The following is a 26,262-nucleotide window of genomic DNA, read 5'->3' as shown; positions in this document are numbered from 1 at the left end:
AATTACCTTTTGAAATACAATAAATTACACAAAATCTAACATCTATAATTTTAATTATCTGCATTCTAAAACATTAATACAAATATCAAAGAAAGAATGTTATCATTTGCGTCCCGGTGGCCTAATTTTAATTCTATACCACCATTTTTCTTATAAGGAAAGGATGGGAAGGGGTAGTGAATTTTCCAGATGAGAGGATGCATGGGAAGGGAAATTATTTTCTTTCTATGCATCCTCTCCTTCGTCGATTAAAGGTAGGCAACGCATATCCAATTGCGTATGTCTATTGGCAACGGTCGCTTCCCAATTTTAGGTGGTGGCTTGCTCGTTTGCCACCTTATGACATAGAAAAAGGATTTGTGTCTAACTACACAACAATCATAAGAGTGGGAGGATGTAAACATATTGTTTGTGACATTTCTAAAAAACCTATACGTTAAAATACTATTTACATTACTTATATTAAATACCCTCATTAGTAGTATCAGGATACACTAGAAGGCACGCTTTGTACCTGATAAAGCGAGGTGTATTAGACTTTTATAGAAACCCTACAAACTAATTAAGACCGTATTCAAACCAAACTTATTGATACGTGTCGCCGTAATACGGTTTAAAGTATACAAAATTTTAAATGTTCTTATACCAAATCGACATTACGACATTTTGATGTTGCGAGCAAAATGTGTTATTCAATTTCACGTTAACATTGGTGCTCATGATGATATAATTGATCAACCCGCACTGGACCAGCGTGGTTGGCAATGGCCTTGTCATCCCTAATTTAGGGTAAGCTCCGACTTCCTCATTGGGGACGTATAGTTAGCTGATGATGATGTTTGGTGTGAACATAGCCTTAGGGTAAAACTAAGGAGACAGTAAAGCTGGTTACACACTTAAGTATTTAAAAATGATAATTCGTCTTTTGGCAGTATCGAATATTTTTTGCGCTCACAATCACACAAGCTTTACTCATCCAATAACATCCGAAATAATATCATTAAAACTGCATGTGTCGAGAAGCGAGTGTAAGGAATTCCTGCTTTAGACGGCTGAATTCTTGCCAATGATTGTTCCACTTGTAGCGTAAACGCGACGGCCGTCGAATTCAACTGAAGAATTTCTTTTTATTGATTCATCGCCCGTATCCTTTAGTGGCTCCTTCTCGTCTCTGAACAATTTTATAGTTCAATTAGTTGTGCGCCGAAGGGACGTTCTTTCCAAGACAATAAAAGACACTAAACCAGGTTTAAATATTAAAAAAGTGTTACTCTACATTTATATGTTTTGTGTACTTTTTTATCTTGGAAAGAACGTACTATATGAACATGTTTAAAAACAAAAGAATACTATACTACGAGAGTACAATAACATGAGACTTGAGGAATCTTCCATTCATACACCATCGCCTGCTTTGTACGGCCAGATACGAATCATTTGTTTTACATTTTTTGTTTGTTCGTGTTATTGAAACACAAAAATGTTATCAGTCTTAAGTCTCTTATAATTGTACTAGAGTAGTAAAAATGTTATATACATATATACAGAATAATGCGCGCAATAAAATACAATTCATTTAAAAAATAATATTTCACAAATTAATATTTTTTTTATTACGCATACACTAAAATATTGTTACATGCAAAAAAATGATGTTTCCAGCTCTCGCAAAAAAGATTGCTGATATTCTACAAAACTGAAAACTATGCAAAGTTTTTCTAATGTTAAATACGGAACAAAAGCAAAATCTATTACAAAGTTTTATAAATGCACATACTGAAGCAAATCTTATGCGAAATAAATGAAGCAGCATAATGCATAAAATCGCAAAAAAATGATAATTAAATATGAATGAATCTTACACTGGTGTGGTCGGGACATAGCTATAATACGCCGCGTGAAGGAAAAAAAACCCTTATATTAGTATGAAATGTGCTATAAACATGGAGGTGATAAATATACATACATAAATTAATTAAAACAATGAAATAGGAGAAATGTTACATTGCCGTAAGAGATGTTCCGGGCAATTTAACACGTTTCACAAACGAAATTGTATAACGGACGAGGCAGATTGTGGTACATTTTAACATGATTTAAACGGTCATTATATACGTTTACAAACTAGGCAATTTAAACAGCTATCATACGATACCAAAATAACAAACCGGCAATATTTACAGAGGCTGTGGCATAAAGCTTAATCGTTCAATTCAATATTTACAAACGATCGGCCTCCGCGAAAAGTCACGTACCTTTGAAAGGTAACCAGAGTACAGGGGAATAAAATATTATTTGCAATATAAAAATAAAGTACTTAGTATGAAATTTTATGAATAATAAAATCAAAGACGATTTAAGTTCATTGATATCAATTAAGGTAAGCAGTACTAATAAGACGATCAATGCATACTCAAACAATAAAAGTCTAAAACCATGGTATGAAAATACTACATTGTTTGGTTTTAAAGTTTTACGTCTTTTTGTATGTATTTTTAGTTATCAAGTTTTATAATAGTAAAAAATATTTACAAAATTTATATACATACGTGTGACTTTTATAGAAATGAGGACATTTTTAAGAAAGTGAACTTTCACACAGAGGCCGTATCGTATACAAAAAGCATGCAGGCAATTGTTTGATGTAATGCCTTACGTCGGTGTCGGTACGAGCTTGAGGGGCGGCGGCAGGGGCGCGGGGGAGGGCGGCGCGCGCGGCTTCGTACTGCAATAAGGGAGCGGGAAGCGCCAACCGTACAGACTAGCGGGCAGAAACATCTCTCATCGACACTAACACAAAGGAACACGGACCAGGGGAACAGGACAAATATCAAAACAAGAAAGGAATCCAACAAGAAAGGGAACATTATTGATTTCGAAGGTATAAGAACCATAACAATTCAAAAATGTCGATGGTAATAAAATGATTTTTGATAGCAATAATGACATATAAATAGATTTATGATACTGACCTTCCTAATTTCGCTTCATCCTCTTTGTGCTTCTTAGAACGTTTTCCACAAATAGTAGCGATGACTCCTTGCCGTCTAAAGCAGAAAAGCAAGAGATCCACAATGACCAGACAGATGAACACACCAGCTAACGCCACTCCAATAATCATTCCACTTGATAGCAGTTGAGGCGGGGCAAATCCAGAACGTTCCACACCTGTTGATTTAAAAACATGTAAGAATCTATAAGGTATTAATAAAGACAATCTAAGCGAGAATAGTAAACAACCAAAAGATGAAACAAGAATGTTTAAAAGAACAAGAAATGTTGATGTTTACTATTCTTTAATTTGTTAGTTTGATGCATCATTGTTACTGAAGTTAGATTAATGGAAGTGATTGTCGAAAAAACCATGTCGCCAGTGCTAGTGTTATGCGAGTGATTGTTTCATAGAAAATTTGCAGTACCTTACTAAGCGTTACATACAATCATAAAAATAAGTTTTATGGTGAATAGAGAGTGCTTTCAATTCAATAAAACGTGCACCCAATCACCGATAGAGAATTAGAATAGACAATGCAAATAAAGGGGAGTACAAGAATTTGCTTTGTATAGAAAGCTCTCCGTCGCTGTGAAATGGGGTTTGAATGAAACTGAAATAATGACGAATGATGATAGCAAAAGTATATTAAGTCTATGATGCACGAATGTGAGCCTTAAAGTAAGAATAATCAGAGGAAAGAAAAGTTGTCAAGATGCGAACATTCCAAGTAAATTGACTGAATGCAAAATAAACATTTCAAACCCCATGACAAAATCATATCCTTTTATAAATAAGCGTATCTGGACATCTACAATACAATTACAATTTAAAAATAAACAATAAAAATAAAAATTTGGTTCCTAAAACCATCACCTTAGTTATTAATATTCTAGCCTATAATATGACTATTGGAAATGTATGCAACCTGGATTATTCGATAGCCGTATCGAAAACATTGGTAAATATACTTCTATTTAAGCTTTTATAATCCAAATCACAAATTATCTACAATTATCTATAAAAATATCTTAATTGAAACAACCAAATTATGTCAAAATAATATTTGCGCCAATTAAAATTTTACAAGAAACTCCGTCAATGTTAACTATTTTTTAAATGTTTATTTGGCAGTTTCGATAATGATATAAATATCATTCATAATAGATGCTTTCGACTACATATACCTAAGGAACCAAAAAATACACATAATAATAAATACACAATAATGATGTCACCTATAATGACATGTCTAAACACCAAATAAAGATTGAATACAAGGATTTGTTACATGATGCATTTTATAATGCAACATTGACCATGCTAGATGGTACTGTGGTTGTTTTGTGATGTGATATGAGGGGACACAAACCAGCAAGAGGGTCATGCAGTATTAATTAATTCATTCCGAAAGATATTCGAATAGCAGGTTATAATCTACGGAACATATTAATATAAAATATATTTACCTAATGTCAGTCAGGGCGACACAAACACACTTTTCAAATCAAAAGGGACTTTGGATTGGTCTCTTGATAAGCATCTTGACAGCTTTCTTTTTGGACTTTTTACATATCATACAGATTTATCTATTTTTAGTAAGAAAATAATTTACACGATTCCGGGATTGGCGTAGGGGTCTAATAGGTTAAAATGAATGAAGAGCATTAGTTAAACCGAATGGCATAAATTAATTTTTAAATTTTTGTCTTCATTCATTTTATTGGTTTACTCATTAAATAACTGGATTCGTTTTTGAAACATTTATTTTTCACATTGGTCATTTTCCTGATCAATTTCACAATTTCAAAATTTCCGTCTTGTCTTATTTTAGATGTTTATCTTTTATATCAGGCTTAGTAATGACTTTAAAAGTAAAATCATTCATCTGGACGATTTTCTTCGAAATAAGCTAGTAAAATTTAATCTAAGTCTTATTAAAGGAATAAAATAGTCCTCAAAAATTCGTACACAAGTGTAGCTACCTACATTAAGAAGACTATACATTTTGTTTATTGATTGACATTAAATACTAGTCGCGATCAAACATTTTGGCAGTGTATTCGTACCAATTATCTACTTATAAATGTAACATATCTATATAATAGTCCTCAGGGTTCATTGTAAAGTTGACAAGATCCTAATAGAAATTAATGATTTGAATCACTTCATCATTAATTATTGATTTTGTTTAGAGCTTAAGGTGCATCATTAAATGATAAATTCTCGTTCATAACACAAGCAATATCGATACTTATATTTATACATCAACAAATCGTTATATCACAAATTATTCCTAATTAACAGTCGTCTTTGGACTTAATTAGTTTAAGTTGAATATTGTTATAACTATTTATTTATATTATGAAATATAAAAGCAGAAGCGTAGTTAAGATGTCCATTTTAGATGGAGCCCATTGGAAAATGCTTGTACTTCCATTTGGGTTACCTAAAAACATTACGATACGATAAAAATCTTATAGTATTAGTCTGAAATAATTCAAACTTATATGTCAATGAAATTAAAATGAACGAAGAGTAAAATGAAACTTACCAGTTTTGAAAAAGTAACATAACACATTTAAAATAAATAACTCATTACATTTAAAATAATCTGAATTCAGAAATATTGAACGTGCAGGTGATGTCTAAAGAAGTTATGACGCTCCTCGAGTTAAAATATTTTCAACTTACAACGTAATATGAATAAATCGTGGTATTTTCATGGATTTAGTATCGAAATGGTAAATGAAAATAATGTTTGTTATTAGTGAGAAACGGCAAGAAGTCGAAAACATTTACAATAAGATACGTACAAAATGGGTGTTTTTGTGTGATTTGTACAAAAAACAAATTCTTATGATAAAAATTACAAAATTAAAAACTAACACTGGGTAAACTTAATTAAAAATAAGATAAAATTGTACTTTTACAAAATTATAAAGAATACAAAAACACAGATAAAAGAAAGTTTACTATGAAATCAATCGCATTTAGAACAGCGTTAATAGCAACTACGAACACTGACACACAATCACAAAATCAGATCAAATAAACAAACAAACAAAAGGTGGGAGATGAACAGAACTGAAACACATGAGGTGGTTGCGCTCGACGTAGTCTTCGCGTCGGTTGAGGCATAGACGTTGTAGAAGCCAGCCTTGTGAGGTTTGATATTCTCTGTGCTGTACTCACCGAGGGCAGTCTGGACATATAGTTGAGCAGGCAGGGAGTAACCCAGCACGTTGTGAGCGCGAACTTGCATTCTATATCGGGTGTCGGGATGCAGTCCCCTGACTTCGTAACTGATTGCCTCATAAGATCTAAGTTCTTCCACCATACATTGTGTTTCTGAGGCTACTCGCCATTCTCCGCTCACTTTTAATACCTGGTACAAGAAACATTATTAGGTACTTCCGTATCATCAATTTCTTGAAACCATCATAGAAAAAGAGATACTTACTGGGCAATAGTTAACTTCATACATGTCGATTGGTTCGCCGTTATGAGCTGGTATTTTCCATTGAAGTTCATATCTGTCAGCGAATTTACCATGTATCAATGATTCCGAACTGATAGCTTCACGCCATTTCGGTTGCTCGGGCGGGGACCTAAATAAAATACGATTGAAAATTGTTGTTCAGTTAAAATTACAATTACGATTTATATCGAAATACTCAATGTGTTATACCTTCTTGGCATCACTACGGTTATAGGAGCACCCCACGATCCGGCACCTACTTGATTAACAGCAGCAAATCTAAAGTCGTATGTGAACATTGGCGTTAAATTCTCTACGATGTAAGGAGAATTGACGGACCATGTCCTGTTCATGGATAAGTTCCAGTCAAAATTTCCATTTTCTTTATACTGTGTTGTAAACGCCAATGTAGGTGGTCCCATATCTTCTGCTGGACCAACAATGTTGAAAGATACTGACGTGGCTGTTATTGTGTCTTGTTTGACCTGTATTAATAATAAAATTTAACATTATAAAAATTAAAGTTTTAAGAATTTCATTCACTATTTGCCGTATTAACTAAAAATTAAATTAAAAGCAGTTAAAATTTACCTGTAAAACTGGGCCAGGCGGGAATGCTTCCCTCAACTGCATAATATGTTCTGCTTCACCGAGTGTGTTAGTTGCGATGCATTTGTATACGCCATATAAATTACGATCCACTGGGACGACCGTCACGTAACTTATAGGTCCAGAGCCATAAATTTTGACATGTGGGGATTCGATTAAATCATATTCGTGGAACCTTTAATGAAATGTAAATAATTAATAAACTGCCGATAAAAGACATACAAGAGCCGTTGTTTACTTACTTCCACTTGATGGTAGCATTGGGGATACTTTCTGCAATGCAGCTAATGTTGACTGGTTGGCTATTCCAGCTCCAAACAGGAACGTTAGACATGTGCTCAAATGTTGGTTTGAACTGAACAGTCAGATGGCCATTCTTTCTTGCTTCTCCACCTTTACACAATACAATGCACACTTTAGTAAATATAATACGTATGATGTTATAACTTCCTGATAAACTTAACAGTAATCAACAATAATACCTTCGTTTTCAGCAATGCATTCATACAGGCCATCGTCAGTTCTGTTTAATCTCGCGATTGAAATAACCGCAGAGGACTGCATCTGATCGCCAGTTTGTCGGCTGCTGCTCTCGATTATAATCCTGAATAAATAATATTTATTTCCATTTCAATGGTATTTTAATTGCCAATTTGATAAAAGTGATAACTTTAAGTAGTAGGTATTAAGCATCAATTTATCTAAAACACATTAGTTTCTTACCGTCCTTCCTCATTAGGTCCATTTAAGAATGGATCATTGTTGCTACGCTTGCGGAAACTTATTCGGGGCGCGGGTCTACCCGTGGCTTTGCACTCTAATCTCCCATCAGTCTTTTCAGCTGCCGTTGTATTGAATAGTTCAAATATTTTCGGTGGTACCAACACTTCGACTTCAATTTCAGTTTCATTTTGTCCTGCTTGGTTAACTGCACTACAAATATATTTGCCGTAATCGCCCGCTTCAACTCTGTCGATCGTTAGTAGACCAGTGTTATCGTTTACGCTATATCTTGAAGTCGTTGCCAGGTTCTGGAATAAATTATTTAATTAGATTTTATATTCATGAAAATTAAGTTAGTACGAAATATATTAGTTTTACGCTACCTCTCGTGTGTTTGCTTTTATCCAACTGTAAGTTGGTGGAGGTTTTCCCCTTGCCTTACATGTAATGGCTGCTGATTCACCTTCTTTTATTTCTACTCTTGGTTCACGTTCTTCCATTTCCGGAGCAGTATAGACCTAAAAAATATTTTCTTTTAAAACTTATCTTTTAAAAAAAATTTTGACTAATTTAAAAATAACAACATTTACCTCTAATTTGATATTCCTTTCAGCGAGTTCTCCGGTTTGTATTACAACCGCACGGCAAGTGTATGTACCGTCATCACTTTCTTCGACGTTTTTAATTAATAATCCGTTAGCGTGAATCACATACCTGTCAGATGTTACAATCTGAAATAACAGAGTGTAATGAGTTTGTAAATAATATTTCATCATTATTATGACCAGTGTATAGAAATAAACTCACAGTAGTTCCTTCTTTAAACCAATCCACTGATGGTGCAGGTTCGGCAGTGACTTCGCACATAATTTTGAAATCCTTTCCTTTGGTTGCAAATTGATTTTCATTTGCATTTACCCAGGTGATTGCAACTGAAAATAATATGAAAATTAAATTTTATACTCCTTCATTAGCAAGAAGGCTGATAAGAATTGGTAATAAATTCAATATTTCCGTACCGAAAGTATCCAGGACAACGCTAGCGCTGAGCGGCATATTGGTGTAGGTCGCAACACAAGTGTAATTGCCTGCCATGGCCTGAGTGATAGACGAGATGTAGAGCAGTTGCGACTGTTTAGCCGGCATCGCTTCTGTGTAGATTTCCGGTCGGGTACCAGGCCTGGTTACAATTGATAAAGTCAAAATATAATATACAATTTTCTAGTTTTATCATATTTTCTTTGCGAAAACAGATGAATGAAGGGGGATATCAAGTAAGTGGTTTCTTTTTATTTGCGGCCATAAATATTCTTTAGGTATAATCATGCATTGCATAATAGTTATACTCACGCAGCTTCATTGATTACAAATCCTTTGGGGTCTTTCCACTGCGGTTGCGTGACGAGTGCCGGGTCCTGCGTCTCAGCCTGGCAGGTCAGCACCACGGACTTGCCAACAGCGACCGTCTGCTGTTTCTGCATCGGGTATATCCTTAGGATTTGCGACGAACATCCTGCAGAGATAAGAGAGAGTTAAAAAAACGAACATGTCTTGATAATCGAATGGGCAGCCTTTTTTCCGATATTCTAAATATTTAGAGAATACAAATCGTAACTTTTATCACTACACAAATTAACATTGTAAACGCTAAACAAAAGGCTTTGGGTAGCGCAGTTCACAGGCGCTACGCAACTCTTTAATTAAGTTTACCACAATTTATTCAGTCGTACGTGACTAAACTGCAATGCATTTATGTCGCATTTTTACATTGAAATCCTGTTATTTAATCAAAATTAACTTTTCTGTTGTTCGCATAAAATAAGATTCCTATTACTTTCATCTCAAACAAACACTCGAAAATTTTGCTTGTTTGGTAATTTCACTAAATCACAAAAATATTTCCACTGTTGACTATATGTCCCAAGGCCAGTTACTAAGAACACTAATCGTGTCTAAAATGTAATCAAGAACTTCTTTTTGTGCATTTCTAAATATTGTATTGTATGTATAATATATTGTTTGCGATGTTCGTAAAATTTACTAAGATGTCTTCAGTGTTAGTAAAGGACAACCATAACTAGCCCCACTGCAACTCGTAGACAAACAACAGTAGCTAGCTCACGTCCGTTCGTCCCTAATGGGTTTGTTAGAAGTCGACGAAACTTCCTGGACTCATTTCTCAACAGTGCTTACTTAGACTAATGTAACATGGTAATCTTAAAAGTTTCGATGTTACCATGTATATAATAAAAATATCTTAAATTATATTCATAATTACATATTATTGGTTGCCATGGTCTAGAAGCCAAATAATATTACTATGATATTTATGTTTGAACTGGAACTCCAGTTGAAATGTACGATTTAAATTTCAAAATTGTAATATAACTAAAACGGTCAGTTTTCAACATTGTATATTTATGTGGGTAGAATAAGTATTCGTGTCGCGTCTGCAAGGTAACTCGAGCTCTCCAGTCTATTCACGCGCGCGTATTTCTTTTTACAGGGATTTTGAGGCTTCAGACCGCTGCTTGAATAAGGATCGCTCTTTTGAATCTTATTACAACATAAATTACTATTTCCTTTTTTTATAAAATGCTATTTACTAAAGCATTCAATTTTTTTTCCTAGAAAATTTAGAAAGAAAAAATCCTTTCGTATGATAAAACTTTCATCAACATTTTTATAACATCTTCACATAATAGGAATAAAAAATCAAGCTCGCAATTGGAAAGTAATGGGCAAAAATGGCAATTAATATCGGCAAACTATAAATACATAATTCATTGTATCTCATTGTGTATATTTCTTTACATTTTTATTATTATTGCATTGCCTTTTTTATAATCAAGACGCTTGTACTCGTGAGACGATCGGAGTACATTTTTTACCAAGTTTTAAGAATGCAGGCCGCGTCACCGCACCCTTATCCACCCTCCGTCGACATCGGCGTCACTTGCATTTTATACATAACAATATGGTCTGTATCTTTTTACTTTGTTTTGTAAAAAAATGTGAAGTACACGTTCAGTGTAATAATATATCAAATGGTTGCAGAATAATGTTTCGACAAACTAGTTGTTTAGTTATAAGTTTGGTTCCGTTAGTTAAGAAAAATGTATCCCAAATGTTTTCCCGTTGAGAGAAAATACGTAATTATTATTCACAACATATATTTTGTAGTTAAACAGAGAATGGACGCATAATATTGACTTTTTGACCTGTTTATGTTGGTTGGGGATCTTTATTAAAATATAGTAAGTAAACCCCATACATTCTACGAGACACCTACGAAAATAATAAACCGACAGATACGCAATTTGTACTTTTATTAAAATTTATTGTAGCGTACAGAAGCCAACTCTGCTTATTTAAATACTTGTAAATTGAAATATTAACAAACAGTATCATTGGATAAACATCTTAAAGATGGAATGGTATTTTATATTGTTAATACGATAATATGAATAATAATTTCCCTGGAGAGACAATTGTAGCGATAGTGAAGGACAAATGTAACATTACAAGACATATCTGAATAGATATAGAAAATAAAAATAGGTCTTGTATTTAAAAATCTAAATTGCTATAAGTTTTTAAGTTAGGGATGTCATATTAAATTGTAAACAGTTATGAATAAAAGGCAAACCAAGCACGCCTTTGAGAAACAAAAGTAAATTTATAAGTATCTTTGGAACCACCGATATTACATCGGCACGAACAAGGGGAGAGAATGGGGATGAATTCACCATTGAGGGGACAAGTGAAATAAGCGAGCGGTGGATTAAAGGGTTTGTGAAAATTTGTACGCTTTATAACGTTCGCGTCCCTATGCGGTTTTGAATTACCAATTACTTTCATTTAGTTTCTAACAAGGACAACCGAAGGATTTACGAACACTTGTCACAAACAAAGACCTATTGTTTTCTAAACAAGCTTATTGTTACAATTAACTATAATTTTTAATAGACTAATAGCACGACGAACAGTTCTTTAATATTAATATTTGTGAAACGTGCTATTTTTAATTTAATCGTAGCCGTTTTTTGTTAGTGGAATTAACTACTTGTATCAAGATGTAGAGTTTCTTAATATAGAGCTCACAAATACAGTTTTTTTAGTACTTTCTTCGTTGAAATAGAGTAAATGATAGAGATTAAGGTCTTACGATCGTAGTCGATAAGAGTGTGGGTTTACCTTAAATAATTTTTGCTTAGTCTATTTCTAAACATAAAGGAATAAATTTATTTTTATACGCATAGATATTATGAGTAAATATTTTATGTTTTTCAGATAAAACAACCTTTCCAGCTTATCCGAATTTGTAAGTTAATGAAACCCTAAAAGTTATAGTACATTTTTACCCTTACATCGTTCAATCTCACCTTTGACTTTTACAACAATGAGTAAATCGTAATACGGTAGAGTGAAACGAACCGGAACAGTTTCAGGTCTAGTGGAGACGTCCCTTGCCCCGTCCCGTTGGAAATCAGTCCACTGAGCGATCAAACATACAAAACAAGTACTATACATAGTGCTGTGTAGGGTTGCCACTGTGATTAATTGCTTAGACATTATTTTCTAATTAAGGCCTCCCTTACCGCGTTCTTCCCCGGGGGCGTTTTTGTCTTTGGGGAAAAGATAGGAGGTTCAAGACCAAGTGAAGACGAAAATGCGAAAATCTGTTCAATAAACTCACAAGGAGTGTGCGTTATAGATAATTTGAGACGTCTGTAGGATTAATACAAACATTTTCGGAGTATATTCTGATTTACGAGAAGAAATAAGAATTTTATCAGCTATCGTTTAGGAGCTAGGAGTATGTTTGGATATTCTATAGTGAGATGAAATTTCTACCTAAACGTGTTTTCCATCTACATATAGAATATAAAAGCCAACTGCTGTTTGTTAGTCTCGCTAAAACTCGAGAACGGCTGAACGGATTTATTTTATCTTGGTCTTAAAATGTTCGTGGAGGTCTACGGAAGGTTTAAAAGGTCAGAAAATTTCGAATAATTGCCGGGAACTATTTAAGTTTTTTTTTCATTTCACGCGAACGGAGTCGTGGACGACAGCTAGTTGTAAATAAAATTGTAAACAAAACAAGTGCTTTCGTAAACAACATTATACCATGAAAGAAATTATTTTGGTTGTTATCATATAAAACCTTAAAGAAACTACTAGAGTTCACCCCATTTGACACGAGACGTTACGAAAATTTCCTAATTGAGGGAAATGAGATAAATTACACCGTCTGTTTATTAGAGGGGCGGATGTCTGCGGCTCTGTATAATGCATTTATTTTATATGATTCACGTCCAAAGCATACGGAATTTTAATATTAGAATGTTATGCCTTTTCTACGGTAAAAATACAAAATTCATTGCATTTATCATAAATGTAAAGTTCATTAACTTTTCTCCTTCAGTACTTAATTTACAAATATTATAAATGCATTTAGCAAATATTGGTGTAAACGTAACATAAACTTCTAAAAGCCAATCAAAACAAACGATCCATTCGAAGTTTCTAAGTGGATGTTGCAATAAACAAGACCTAACCGTAACAGTAACAATACATTACTCGCTCTCTCGTAACCAGGTGTTTAAGTTCTTAGGATAACCATTAATGGACCTATTACAGGTAATGAAAACCATTACACGAGTAACGATAAATTTTCATTCGCGGACTTCGTTTCGTGTACCACAGCCCCCCTTCTTACATTATCAGTTTAACGGAACCCCAGGCAAAAAAAGTAGGAAAAAACTCTATCCAAAATTCAGCTAAGTACAGGGGCGTAACGAAGTGAACACTTAAAACAATAGCCAAATACGAGGGTCGGTCTTCAGCACTTCCAATGCTTAGTAAAGAACACTTAATACACGCTGAATACGAGAATTTTTATGGGTGAACTCTCTAGCACGGTTTATTGCTTAGGATATTTATGGTGTCTCGTGGGAGCAGTGAACGTTTGAAAATTTAAAAACAATTCTAGTCTTATACGTTGTCTATGCATTGTAAATGACTACACTATACCCCTTCATAACAAGGTGACACTATACAAACAAAAATCTCATCTCCTTTTACTCCGAAGGGGTTAAACAAAGCGATCGTTATCCGTCAACAAACTCATTATGATTGAAAATATGGTGGGACAGGTGGGGATTTTTTTTGTTTTACAGGTGAGGCATTTCATTACAGCTTAGTGACTTTTCTTATTAAATTGTGATTGATGTCGTTTGTATAATATTTCCGAAAGGTATTTTCATTATAAGGAAAAATGAAACTGTAGCAAATTAGAAACGTTCTCCATTCACTTATTTTAACTTACTAGCTTTACTTGATTTCGACCCCACAGAATTAAAAAAAACTTAATAGCCTACGTGTTCTACACACACATGTCGAACTTCATCAATTTCCGTTATGCAGTTTTGGAAAAATAATATAGGTTTTAAATAAAAATAATAACATTTTTATCATTTACACTATTTTACTTTTATCGGAGTTGGATATCGTTCGTGACCTGGATAATACATTGTTTGGATCGATTCCGAATTTTGTTCTATCTAAAGCCAAAAATGGTTTGTAAATTGATCCAATTTCACCCCCGACTGTCCCGTCAGACCATTAATTACAGCGTGATGCGTACCCGAGCCCACTAGGAGCAAGTAAACCCGCCGCGCAGTTTATAGCCCGCGAACAAACCGACATTTCGCCCTGTCTTTGTTTATTGCACTCCCTCGCCAACTTCTCTGTTTATACAAAGCTTTTAGCGCAATTTTCAAACAAGGAAGCATTGCTAAATATTGTTAATTTCATCTACAAATAACTGAATAAACTAAATTAAAAATAGAAACAATCGCAATTGGCAGGAAAATTACTATTACCAAAAAAAAATAGTTTCTTATGCAGGCATCGGAAGTTTTCACAAAACGGTGTTGCTAACGGTGTTGTTTTACAAAAAATACAAGGATATTGTTAACACGTTGACGGACAGTAGGAACAAGCGAAGTTCGAAAATTGACACTATACGTTTTTGTGATTTTTAGAATGTTAGAAGTATAGTTTTACTCTTTCTGCTTAAATAAACTTAATTTTGATTAATTTAGTACCTTTAATTAGGTATTATTTATATTATAGATATAAATAATAATAAATATCGTTAAACGTATCAATAAGAACTATAAATTCAATAGAAAACACGATCGCACTACTCCCTTCACAACCACGTGCATACTGAATCTGCAACTCGTATAACAGGTGAAATATGAACTTCAACCTAAAAAGATGTTTTCAAAACACGACACTATGCTTCTACGTATACGCCAGTAAGTGCACATTTGTGCTGCTATAGCCGTCGTGTCTAAAAACGACCGTTTCGTTTTGGACGGCTATAGCAGTCATGCCACATTGTGAACTTCGCTTTGACGGCTATAGCCGCAATTGTCCGTCAACGTGTTAAGATGAATACCCCATAAGCAAAACCCACCGTTTAGGATGTAAAACTTAACGTATAAGACTTGCATTAGTGTAATTTTTTCAAACCAAATTTAATACTACATCTTAGTCGGAGTTAAAGAATCGGAATCTAAACTAATGGTCACTCTTGGCGAAGATTACTACTCTCAGTAGGTCTGTTTGTGTATTAAATTGCTGACACATACTTACGTAATATCCTAATAATATTAGTGATTGTAATGTTGACAATGCGCACTGTGTCGCCGGATGTCTCTACTAGAGATGATTCGTCTTGCACCCATTCAACTCTAATGATATACCTACGTAATTTTACGATATACTATTAGCTTATCTTACTTGTAAAATAATCAATAAGCATATGTATGTATAACATATAATTTTTAACCATTAAGGTCGTAGAATCTGTGTTATACACGATTAGATTTCTGGCACCAAAATATCTGCAGAGAACATATTGTAATTTCTGTTTCTGGACGTCGATATGTTTTGGTCTCAGAAACCATATAACGTTGTAAATACTCCATACTTATCTTATGTTCGAAATATGACTATTTAATTAATTAAAAACAAATTATGACTCCTCAAGAAGTAACACACAATGATTCTAATTATAGCTGTGTTGGACGAAATTATAATAAATAATTGAATCAGATATGAGTTCATGTACACTTAAAAAAAGCGAGGAAAGTCATTATAACAATGTATTATAATACAAAGTATAACAAAACAAAAGCTCGACTCTGTCAGCGTATTAATAAAGTCACATAGCACTTTGAGTGTTATTGTTCATTTTTAACTGCGACACTTCCAGTTAAAGTTACAATGGGCTACGTGACTTAAGGACAATGCGAACGCGCAATCATTTCCTACACATATTGTAAACAATCGTACACTATTAATGACTTTATAGGTGATATGATGACTTAGTAATTTGTGCAACCTCGACGCTTGATTGAAAACAAATACCTTCCGGAGCCACAAAGAACACGCTTAATTGTAATTTGATAATTAAAGACTTGTCAATTGAAATTACGATTTTAATGACATAGTTTTTTTTTATAATAGAAGGGGGCAAACGAGCAGCGGGAACACATCAGCAATACCAGAGGAACCGCAGATGCGTTGCCGACCTTTGAGGTGGTGATAAGCTCGCTTCTTGACCCTAAGTCGTAGTGGTTTGGAAATACCGCCGAAGACAGACCATTCCACAACGCTGCTGTGCGAGGCAGGAAGCTTCGCGCAAACCGCACGGTTGTGGATTGCCAGCCATCGATATGGTGTCGATGGAACCTGGCGGTCTGTCGTGTAGTCCGATGACGGAACTCGGCGACAGGAATCGTTCCAAACAATGCTTCAGAGCACTCCCCGTGGTAGATACTGTAGAAAATGCAGAGTATGCTGAGTTCGTGTGGCTTTTGTTTCATTGTTCAATCTATAAATGTTACTTATGTAAAGTAATGTGGAATAGTAAAATTGAAGTTGTTTAAATGTTCATATAATGTAATATTCAGAGAAAGCGCACTCGTAGTATCTCAAATTTATTTACTACCACAACAAGCTGTAGTAACGAGATTTATTTTAAATTTAAACTCAGTACATCCTGAATGATATTAAACATTTTAGTACTAAAGCCACATCAATTTATAACGTTGAGAAGATATGCTAGTTTAAGAGAACTTTATGTGAGACGTGCTTAAACTGTAAAGTATGAGCTACATTTTATAAAATCTTCTCAAACAATACTCCGGCTTATGAAGCAGTTTCTTCTTCAATATTTCCTTTTTTACTTCGAAAGCTGCGTAAAATTTGTATTGTGAATTGTAAGATATTTTATTCTACTATCCAATAAAGCTTAAAAATTTAAAACAACTTGAGTATGCGCTTGTAGTTATATCCGTTAGTATATTTGTATGTATTTAGTTTAAATATGCAATATTTCAGTCAGACCTCTTTCGTTAGAAAAAATGCATAAGCATTACTACTTGACGCTTGACTGGATGTGACACTTAAAAGTTAACTTTAATCACGCGGCTGACGGTTGGTTAGATTTAAAACTTGTCAGTGGCATAATTAATCAGTTGAATATTTAATTCACGATCGTGTTGAATATATTCAAAATTGCAATTGTAATTGTATGGGCACATCACGACGGCCGAGCACGGGCGACAGGCGCGGCGTTGTGATTTGTATTCCACACCTCTCGCTCCGCCATCCGTCTGGCCAGATTAATTATCAGTCGCGTCCCCCCATGTTTGCCAATAAGGAAAATCCCGTGACTTTTCAGCATAAATCCCTGATATTAAACTTGTCTCTCCCGTGATCCCGACACGAACGGAATTTCGATAAGTATTTCGAAGCAGGTCAATAGCGCAATATGTCCTTATAAATGCCTACCGTATTCTTGAAAAAACGCTGTGAAGATTTAATTTATTTCGGTCAAAGTTTAAGTTTGTTCTTAAGCCAAAAAAATATAACAACTGGTCTATATTTTTACTTAACAAAACAATGTAAAGCGCGTAAATTATAACATTGTTTCGGAACAATTCTGTGAGTTTAAGATATCAATTTCATTCCCTAACTTAACACGAAATACGTATAATAAAGCAATTAAAATATTTATAAAACGTGCTCTTAATCTTTAAGATCTTTAAGAGTGTTCAATACTCAATTTTCTCACCTATGAGAAACGTATTCAGTTTGTTCATTTGAACAAACAAAGTTTCGTGTGATACTTTTATAGGAAGATGCGTTCAGAAAGCCGATAGCGGGGGCTTTGATCACGCTTTGTTTGCCCAACGTCTCTCAGGCAAACTGGGGTGACATTGTACGTGATATAAAACGATGGCAACTTATTACAACCAAATGCCAAAACGTTGTAGCAATATTTGTAGATTTGTTTATTCGCAAAGCAAGATTAGTGAACGGGAATTTGTATTATAGAGGTAAAATCCCTCTCTGAGTTATCCAAACATAACGAGCTGCAAATAATAGGGTGAATACACTCGGATGTGTACGACGTGCGCGTACGAAATCCTCAGACGAAGCGCCTAGCGCCTATGAGATGCGGACGTCAAGTCGTAATTTAACGGCAACATGTGAAGGCGTGTGTGAACTCTCCGGGGATAACGGCGAAGTAAGGACGTGTCTGGGAACAAATGAAACGTCTAGTGTTGACGTGTGAAATTTTTGGATGTACGTTTCTTTAATTGTACTTGTATTTAATGATGAAACTCGTATGAAAAACAAGTTTTATTGACTGTATGTTACGAAATGAAAATCTTAATTTCTATTATGCTAATGAGTGTGTTAATAAATAAATTCTAAAGCTATATCTGTATGTAATATCGAGTTGCTTGTAACAAAAATTCAATTTGTTAAATTTGTCTGCCCGTCTGCGTTTATTCCGGGCAATAATATTCAAAGCAAAATTTTACCGCAGTCCGTTCCTTAGTACATACGTGACCGTTCCTCAGTGTGCTACTGTCAAAACTCATACGGAGTTCCGGACAACTTTATAACGAAATTTCTGGTCGCGACGTGACAATAACACTTGGGAGGAAATTGGAAAGCATAACAAGGAAAAAATATATATTGAAATGTGTTGTCATCGTGTTCGGATGCGTGAGCGAGAAAAGCAATTGTACAAAATAAATGTCGCTGAATAAATTATACTTTAAAAGAGCCGTGTTGTGTAGCCGTTGAATGTAACGGCAGAATTACGAATAGGGTTGTTTGTGTTTTTTTTATTGACGCTTAGGCACTGAATAATTTAGATGTGAAGTCGTAAAATTAAAATGAGCACTTATAAATGCTTTAAATATTAACTGCTTTTAAGGTGTGGTCTAATGTATTTTATTAAAGCATTTTATTTCAATGAAAATGTTTGGCGGTGTTAATATCACAAAGAAAATATTATTTTCGTTTGATATAAATATACTGCATGAAACGTTAAAGAATATATATCAGAAAACCTAAGCAATTCTTACTTTTGAAAATAAAGCAGACACTGTAAAGGGGTATTTTAAAATTTCTGAAGCATACTCGTAAAATATGGAATGAAAAATATTTACACCAGACCCTCTCTCCCACTAATGCGCTAGCTAACTGGAAAGTGGCGAACCCGAATAATTTTCCAATTATATTTCCCGTCCAATTTTCCAAGGTGTCGCCCGCGGCGCTCGTCAAATGCAGCCCTGCGTTATAATGGATACGGAACCCCCGACATAACATCTATTTGTTATATGCCGCTGCAAAAGTCAGGTGCTCAACGATTAACATTCCGTGAGCATATGAGCAACAGGCTCATGAGCATTTATTTGCCGATTGGGCTTTACAGCGCTGAGCTTTATCGAGCTTTTGTATACGAGCTTTATGTTTAATTACAATTCAATTTTTAAGCGTCAATAGCCTAATGGATAAGGATACGGATTTCCGATCACGAGGTCGGGGGTTCGAATCCCGCCATTCGACTATTGTCGTAAACCATATCCTAGCACAAGCATACAGCTTAGTTGGAATGGTGAAAGAAATATTAGTAAATTTACAAAAAATCTGCTAATATTTTATAAAAAAAACTCAATTTGTACTATATTCAGATTTAGATATATTATTGTGGGTTCTGAATTTCACGCTTACGTATTTATTAAATCAAACAAAATTTTCATTATTAACTGTTAACAAAGAGAATACTTTTGTTGACATATTTTTAAGATTTAGAAATAAATCATAAATATATTTCAAGTTTTCCATATAGTATGTTTATATAGGTCGATATAAAAACATGATACTTGGGCGCAAGGCTTTTAACAAAGCCATCTTAATCCTTTACCAGTCACCCTCTATGAATACTTAAGACCTCAGTCTGATGTGGAATATCGCCCGAGGTACATGTTACAAATGCTGACTGCATAAGTAATATCCACCCTATTAGAGGGTTGAAAAACAAAAACAGTTAAATAACCCTGCCTCTTGAAGCACGATAAAAAGACAAATAATAATATTATCATTGCTTTTTAAGCAAACTTTGTAACAAATTAAATAATAGAAGCGCCATTAGGCTTGTAGTTAAGGATACAGGTATTCGATCTAGTCATTGTAGATCATATCCAAGCACATCTAGTAAGAGTAAATAATATATATATATATATATATATTAATTCAATACAATTTATTATTTAATTGCTATTAATTCGTGCTATAACTTTGATGGAAGTTTTATTAAATTACCACGACTTATGTGAATACCTTTTAAATCTTCATGGCTTGTTTATGTAGGCCATTTTGTGCCCCCAAGGCTTCACTATAACCGTGAAAATGGTTTTAATACAAATTGAGAGGTAAGGGGGCGCGCGGAGGACCGCAGGCGCCTCAAGTGAAATAAATTGGTAAAGGGGAGAACAGAGTCATCAAGATAAAAGTGACAATGGAAATTTATTTTTATAACATCAATAAATTTTTACAATACAACGCTATATATTGGTACAATTTTAATTAATTAAATTACGGATATTTTATTGAGATAATTATATAAAGAAAACAAAACACAAAAATGGCTTTTATTATTTACTAACTGGCACGCGACTCCACGCGGAATTAAAAAACAGACTATGTTCTGCATATGTGTAAAATTTTATCAAGATCCGTTGAGTCGTTCCGGAGATAACTTCAAACAAACATCCATCCATCTAACATTTACATTTAAATATCAAATATTAGTAAAATTTCTTATAGTTTATTATAGTTTTTTGAGACATAAAATTCTTTCTTTTATATTTTACATTTTAAAGTGGAACATCACTAATAGAACTAAATCTACTACTCTGACCGTTGGTTTCTGAGACTAATCTCTGTATAAAACATATCGTCATCCCTGTCATTATCTTTGACAAAACAGTGATAACAATATGTTATAGGATTTTGGTCTCAGAACCCACGGTTGGTCATTTAAGTGTAGGTAATACAGCTTTGGATTTTTATTTATCCCATATAGAAATTGCCTTGCAATTGCATTTCAAACCAACAGTGCTGGTAATTTTTGATGAATACAACAGTGAACGCCATAAAACAACATTCGAGTCGTGTATTTACTGAATATTAATGTCAGCAATTCCCTTTGTTCGCCGCGGATTGCAATAATTTTCTGGAGTACATCATCAAAATTAATTGACGCGAATAAAAATGTCCGTCGATATAAAATGAAAGCAATAATGGACGTAATAATCGACAATTACACTCTATAACTAAACCGCAGCATCACTGAATTGTGAATTATTCAATACGAAACATAAAATCAAATTTGCCTTGCTAAAAATTTTATATGACACTCGGAATATGAAACTTAAAGCCCGATTGTAAAGTTGTAAGTATTCCCGATTTTAACTATTCCTTCTAGTGTATTGAATTTGCGATTCCCATACTCGTTGAATTATAATGGCTCCTACTTAAAAATTATATTACTAATATAACTGCAATCTGGATCAACTAAAACACTAAACTGAGATGAGTAAGCGACCATCATATGGATGACTATTATTATTATATGTTAATTAGCACTTGACCGCGACTTTTTTCGGAATTTCAAAAACCTAGTAGTAAATATATCTTATGTCATTCGGGGATAGTTTAGCTCCCAAAAGTGTTTTTTTAAATCAATTTAGTAGCTTCGGAGCCTATTCTATACAGACACACAAACAAATCTTTACCTATTATAATATTAATAATAAACAACGTAATATTAACGTAACATGAACCTTTAAAAAGAGATATATAAGCTACCTCAAAAACGTTAATTAAACCTTAGAACAGAATAATTTTGCATTACAAATGATATTAATTAATTACTGATTAGATTATTCAAATGTAGCACCTCCGAGTTTATAATTAAATATATTTTAGAAACGAAATCTTATAACAAAGCTATTTTTGATATAAAAGACATTTTTCTCTTAAAAATTCTAGACATTCATAAGAAAAATTACGAAATAAAATCCCACAAATCTGAAGAAAACCTCTAAAGGGCAAGAGGATAAAAAGCCTCATTAGCAATCCCCTGGCGTTCTTTTGAATGAATTCTAATAAAGTTAATCGCAAATGCACGTTCGACTTGCTTTGTAATTTCCTCGTAAAAAAAACCAAACATGACTATACAAGATTGTTTTAAATAAAAGAAGATAATATTTTTACTACAACCTATTACATTGAAGCCTGGAAGCAAGGCGGCACATTCGCTCTAATTCCAGGACTTAACGTCAGTATAGTATTGAAATCTACATTACCTTACTAGTTAAGAATCCAATGACTCTGAGTACGAGTTTTTTTGGGAAACTTAAAATAACCAAATAGCTTTATCATGACATAAATCTATTTATTAATTTTATTGAATACATTTGTGTAAACGATTATTCTAGTATTTCCGATCATGTCACGTTATCACGTATCGACTCGATAATTAAGTGACGCAGCACGTGCTGCCACGTCGTCACTTATAAGTAATAATGCAGGAGAAACCTCTACGAACATAAAGAGGGAATTTCTATAGAAACCCCCGCCATCCCGACTACTGCATTGTAAATCTTCATCAAAGGAATATCATGAAGTCTACCTTGAGTTTTTATAGAAAGTTACAATTTTAAACTTTTGTATTTTTCGGATATTTAACAATAAATGTCGAGGTCAGTAAGGCAAAATTACTGTTACACGGGATTATTTTCTCATTGAGCATAAGCTGTTTTATTTAAACATGCATATTCGTATGTATAATATTGAACTATCCTAAATTATACCTTTTCACTGCAGTATTCTTGGGTTAAACAATGGTTGCAATCACACAGTGACGTCATGAAGAAGAATCTATGTAAAAATGTACAAGAAGTAAACAAGTTGGTAATCCAATACTGTATTAAAATGACCTCGGCGGTGGCATCGTAAGAGCGAAACAATTGAACGAGTCGTGTAATAGACACAACTCGTCTTTCAATTTGTGGAAGACAATTATTCATTCAATACTAAAACTATTCAACATTCATTGTCACTAGAAATCATTTGTAGACAATTTATTTCTGTAGCAAATAAGAGTTACGTAACTACATAAACGCTATTTAGTATGTACTTGTTAAAAAAGAATTGACATGCATCTCAAAGTCTTGTAGGTTCACTTTCCAAAGAATCTCAACTATAGAAGCATTCAAATTTCACATTAAGATATTTCATGGCTTTTAAAATAAAAGAAATACAATGTAAAGTAATTCTATTGACTCATAAAAAGGCATAGCGTTGGCTAAACAAATCCATTGCATCGCTTCAAACAAATCTAAAGTTATTGATATTGGCACGAAAGCTGTAGCTAAAATTTTACGTTATATCGTTCTTTTTGTGGGATATGCAAATCATCCGAGTAATGTCGAGATAAAATTCTATTGCATTGTGAAAGCCCGCGCTAACATTGAGCTTGTATTCACCGAGGAAATGGGAAAAGCCACAGGTAGCCCACATACAAAAGACGCGAGCTCCAACAAAGAGGATATCTACACTTTTGAATATTACATTCAACGCTTCTATACCATTTATACATATTTTAGATAGAGTAGATAATAGAATAAGCATTTATATAAGGTCTTATAATAGAAAATGTAATGGAAAAGTGAACATAGTTTTTCATAGGGAAAAATTTCTATTATTATGCACAGTCAAAAGAAAACTACTATGTAAAACACTAGCTTCTATCAAAGAGTAATATAAAACACAAAAAAGAAGTATTGTTAAGTAAAATAATTTGCTTGTAGCGAAAACTAAAAATACATTGAGTTCACTGCCTTGGTCATTCTAAAACATTTCAAATTTCTTTTTATATGTCAAAGAACAATTATATCAGTATTAAATCAATTAGTAACATATTTATATAGAGCGTAAAAACATGCAAATAAAAATACAAATACCATAATAAACAGCTGTAAATAACATCAAACATATCGTCGAATATAAATACGTTCGTTAAATTAACTCAGTCTGGCATAAAATGAGGTAATCTCTCATTCGGTTCTCCCTTAAATCGATACAGTAACGAGCGGTAGGTGGCGCTGGCGTGACATATGTCCCGAATCTCCCGTCTGTCCGTATGCGACAGCCCCGGCTCAGGTGTCGCTCCAGTGCTCCTCATTTGTAACAGGAGACCGCCTCTACCACTTAAACCCTTGAGAATAAACCCTTTGATAAGGATATCTTTGAAATTATCAATTAATCGATTAAATGTATAAAGTTAACTTCTTGTAAGTAAAAATATATTAGTGAGTTAATAATATTGATATTTTTTAGTCCAAATAACTTCTGACGCTTGAGAAGAAAACCATGGTTTAGGAATGAACAGGACCACCTTTTGCAAAAAAATTACTAAGCCAACCTCGGTCCGCTACTGAAATCTCTTAACCTTGTAACTTGAACATAGAGATAATTAGTGTGCCTTTAGATGGCCCCGTCACGTATGACTTTCCAATGTTTTTTTTCATTAATAATTTGGTTATCAAGTAGTTGCTTTAAAAATATTTTTTGGAAAAAATAACAAAGAGAAATTTTGCTCGCATCAATTAATAAATTACTTAGCTGATATTTTCCCAGTTGCTATTATCGACATACACATGAAATTGAATTTTCGGTACAAAAGCAAACATTGCGACGTCCGTATGAATGAGGTATGAGCCGACAGTCGAGCTCAGTTCCTGTAATTACTTCCTGTGCAGGGCTGCTTCCAAATGTACGCTTGCTGTTACAAACGCAATATGTTCTCAAATATTCATATTTTCTTTACGTAAATAAATAAATAAAAAAGATAGTTTCCACAATGATACATTTCTTGTTTTTATAACTCTCAAAGGACGACTAACCATGAATTATCCCTCTCATTATTGACAAAACTGAGGTAGCAAAATAATTTTAACGGAGATTTTGTTCTCTGAAACTCACTATAAGTTTTCATTTATTAATTTAACTCATTTAAATCTCATTTGTTAAGGTCTGTGTACCGCCGAATTAAAATCAAAATAAAATTGCCATTAAAAAAATCACTTATGATTGGGGAATAAGTAAATTTAGCCACAGGAAATTCTCAGTGTTCCGAAATTAAAGAAATCAGGAATTCATCTGGGTCGTCTCGAGTTTTTGTCACCATCGCTTCCGCTCTCAGGATCCCACAAGCTGCGACTCATAGAGACGTTCCAAACTGCCAAGTGTTGACAAATACAGAGATGAAACTTTCAAGTAGAACGTTGAACGATATAATTGTTTATTTTTCTGTATTTATTGCTTTTCAACGATATGTATTCTTTAGTTTCAATAAATGCGATATGTCGTAAGGTTTTTAATTTCTATTAAAATAGAACATTATTTTATATTTCAGACCTGCCTAAATACTTAAAAACGACTATCATGACATCTAAACACATAAATTTATTTTATATATCCAAAAGCTAAAAATTCGGGATGGAAAATAAAGAAAGACAGTCTGGAAAGAAAGCACCAAGATTTTTAGAACACGACTGCTAGTCTACCGTAAAATTAAATTCATAAATGTTAGAATTATTCGTGTTAAGCAAAAACGTCGAGACAGATTTTGTAATTTTGTTAATGCTTCGAGAGCTTCAAAGACGTTATGAATGTAAACAGAATCAAATAATGTTAACGACATTCACAAGGATTATTTTCTGAGGAGTTGCTTCCAAGAAAACGAATTTACAGTTTAAAATACATAAAAAACTAATGTAATACAGTTACTTTGGATTGTCTTAATGGTTATCGACAATACTATATTATTGGTTCGATAGTTGACGGAAAAATTTATCAAAATACTAGCGATCGCCTGTAACTCCGTCCGCGCGGAATTAAAAAAAAAATTATTAGCCTATGTTTTCTTCGAGACAATGTTATATATCTATTTCAAATTTCATCGAGATCCGTTCAGCTGTTCTGGAGATACCTTCTAACAAACATC

The 26,262-nt window shown here is 33.7% G+C and overlaps 1 protein-coding gene across 4 annotated transcripts in view; it reads right to left on the bottom strand.

Annotated features, from left to right (window-relative positions):
- Nucleotides 1-267: 267 nt before the first annotated feature.
- The window catches only part of Fas2 (neural cell adhesion molecule fasciclin 2), a 78,839-nt gene continuing 52,844 nt past the window's right edge, over nt 268-26,262 (bottom strand). The window contains exons 2-16 of one of the 4 annotated variants that reach the window (XM_013317526.1): nt 9,156-9,318; nt 8,825-8,985; nt 8,613-8,737; nt 8,396-8,536; nt 8,189-8,323; nt 7,806-8,113; nt 7,565-7,686; nt 7,325-7,475; nt 7,065-7,257; nt 6,684-6,958; nt 6,456-6,603; nt 6,188-6,380; nt 2,973-3,168; nt 2,657-2,761; nt 268-1,171 (exon numbers count right to left, since the gene is read on the bottom strand). In XM_013317526.1, coding sequence (XP_013172980.1) covers nt 1,045-1,171; nt 2,657-2,761; nt 2,973-3,168; nt 6,188-6,380; nt 6,456-6,603; nt 6,684-6,958; nt 7,065-7,257; nt 7,325-7,475; nt 7,565-7,686; nt 7,806-8,113; nt 8,189-8,323; nt 8,396-8,536; nt 8,613-8,737; nt 8,825-8,985; nt 9,156-9,318 — 2,543 coding nt within the window. In that variant the 3' untranslated portion in view covers nt 268-1,044. Of the gene's footprint in view, nt 1,172-2,656; nt 2,762-2,972; nt 3,169-4,740; nt 5,442-6,187; nt 6,381-6,455; nt 6,604-6,683; nt 6,959-7,064; nt 7,258-7,324; nt 7,476-7,564; nt 7,687-7,805; nt 8,114-8,188; nt 8,324-8,395; nt 8,537-8,612; nt 8,738-8,824; nt 8,986-9,155; nt 9,319-26,262 lie in introns of those variants that run through there. The other 3 variants (XM_013317527.1, XM_013317528.1, XM_013317529.1) reach the window with 3 other exon arrangements.

The sequence above is a fragment of the Papilio xuthus genome, unplaced genomic scaffold, assembly GCF_000836235.2.
Source record: "Papilio xuthus unplaced genomic scaffold, Pxut_1.1 DF826938.1, whole genome shotgun sequence".
Lineage (NCBI taxonomy): Eukaryota > Metazoa > Arthropoda > Insecta > Lepidoptera > Papilionidae > Papilio > Papilio xuthus.
This window is presented reverse-complemented; position numbering and strand designations above follow the sequence as displayed.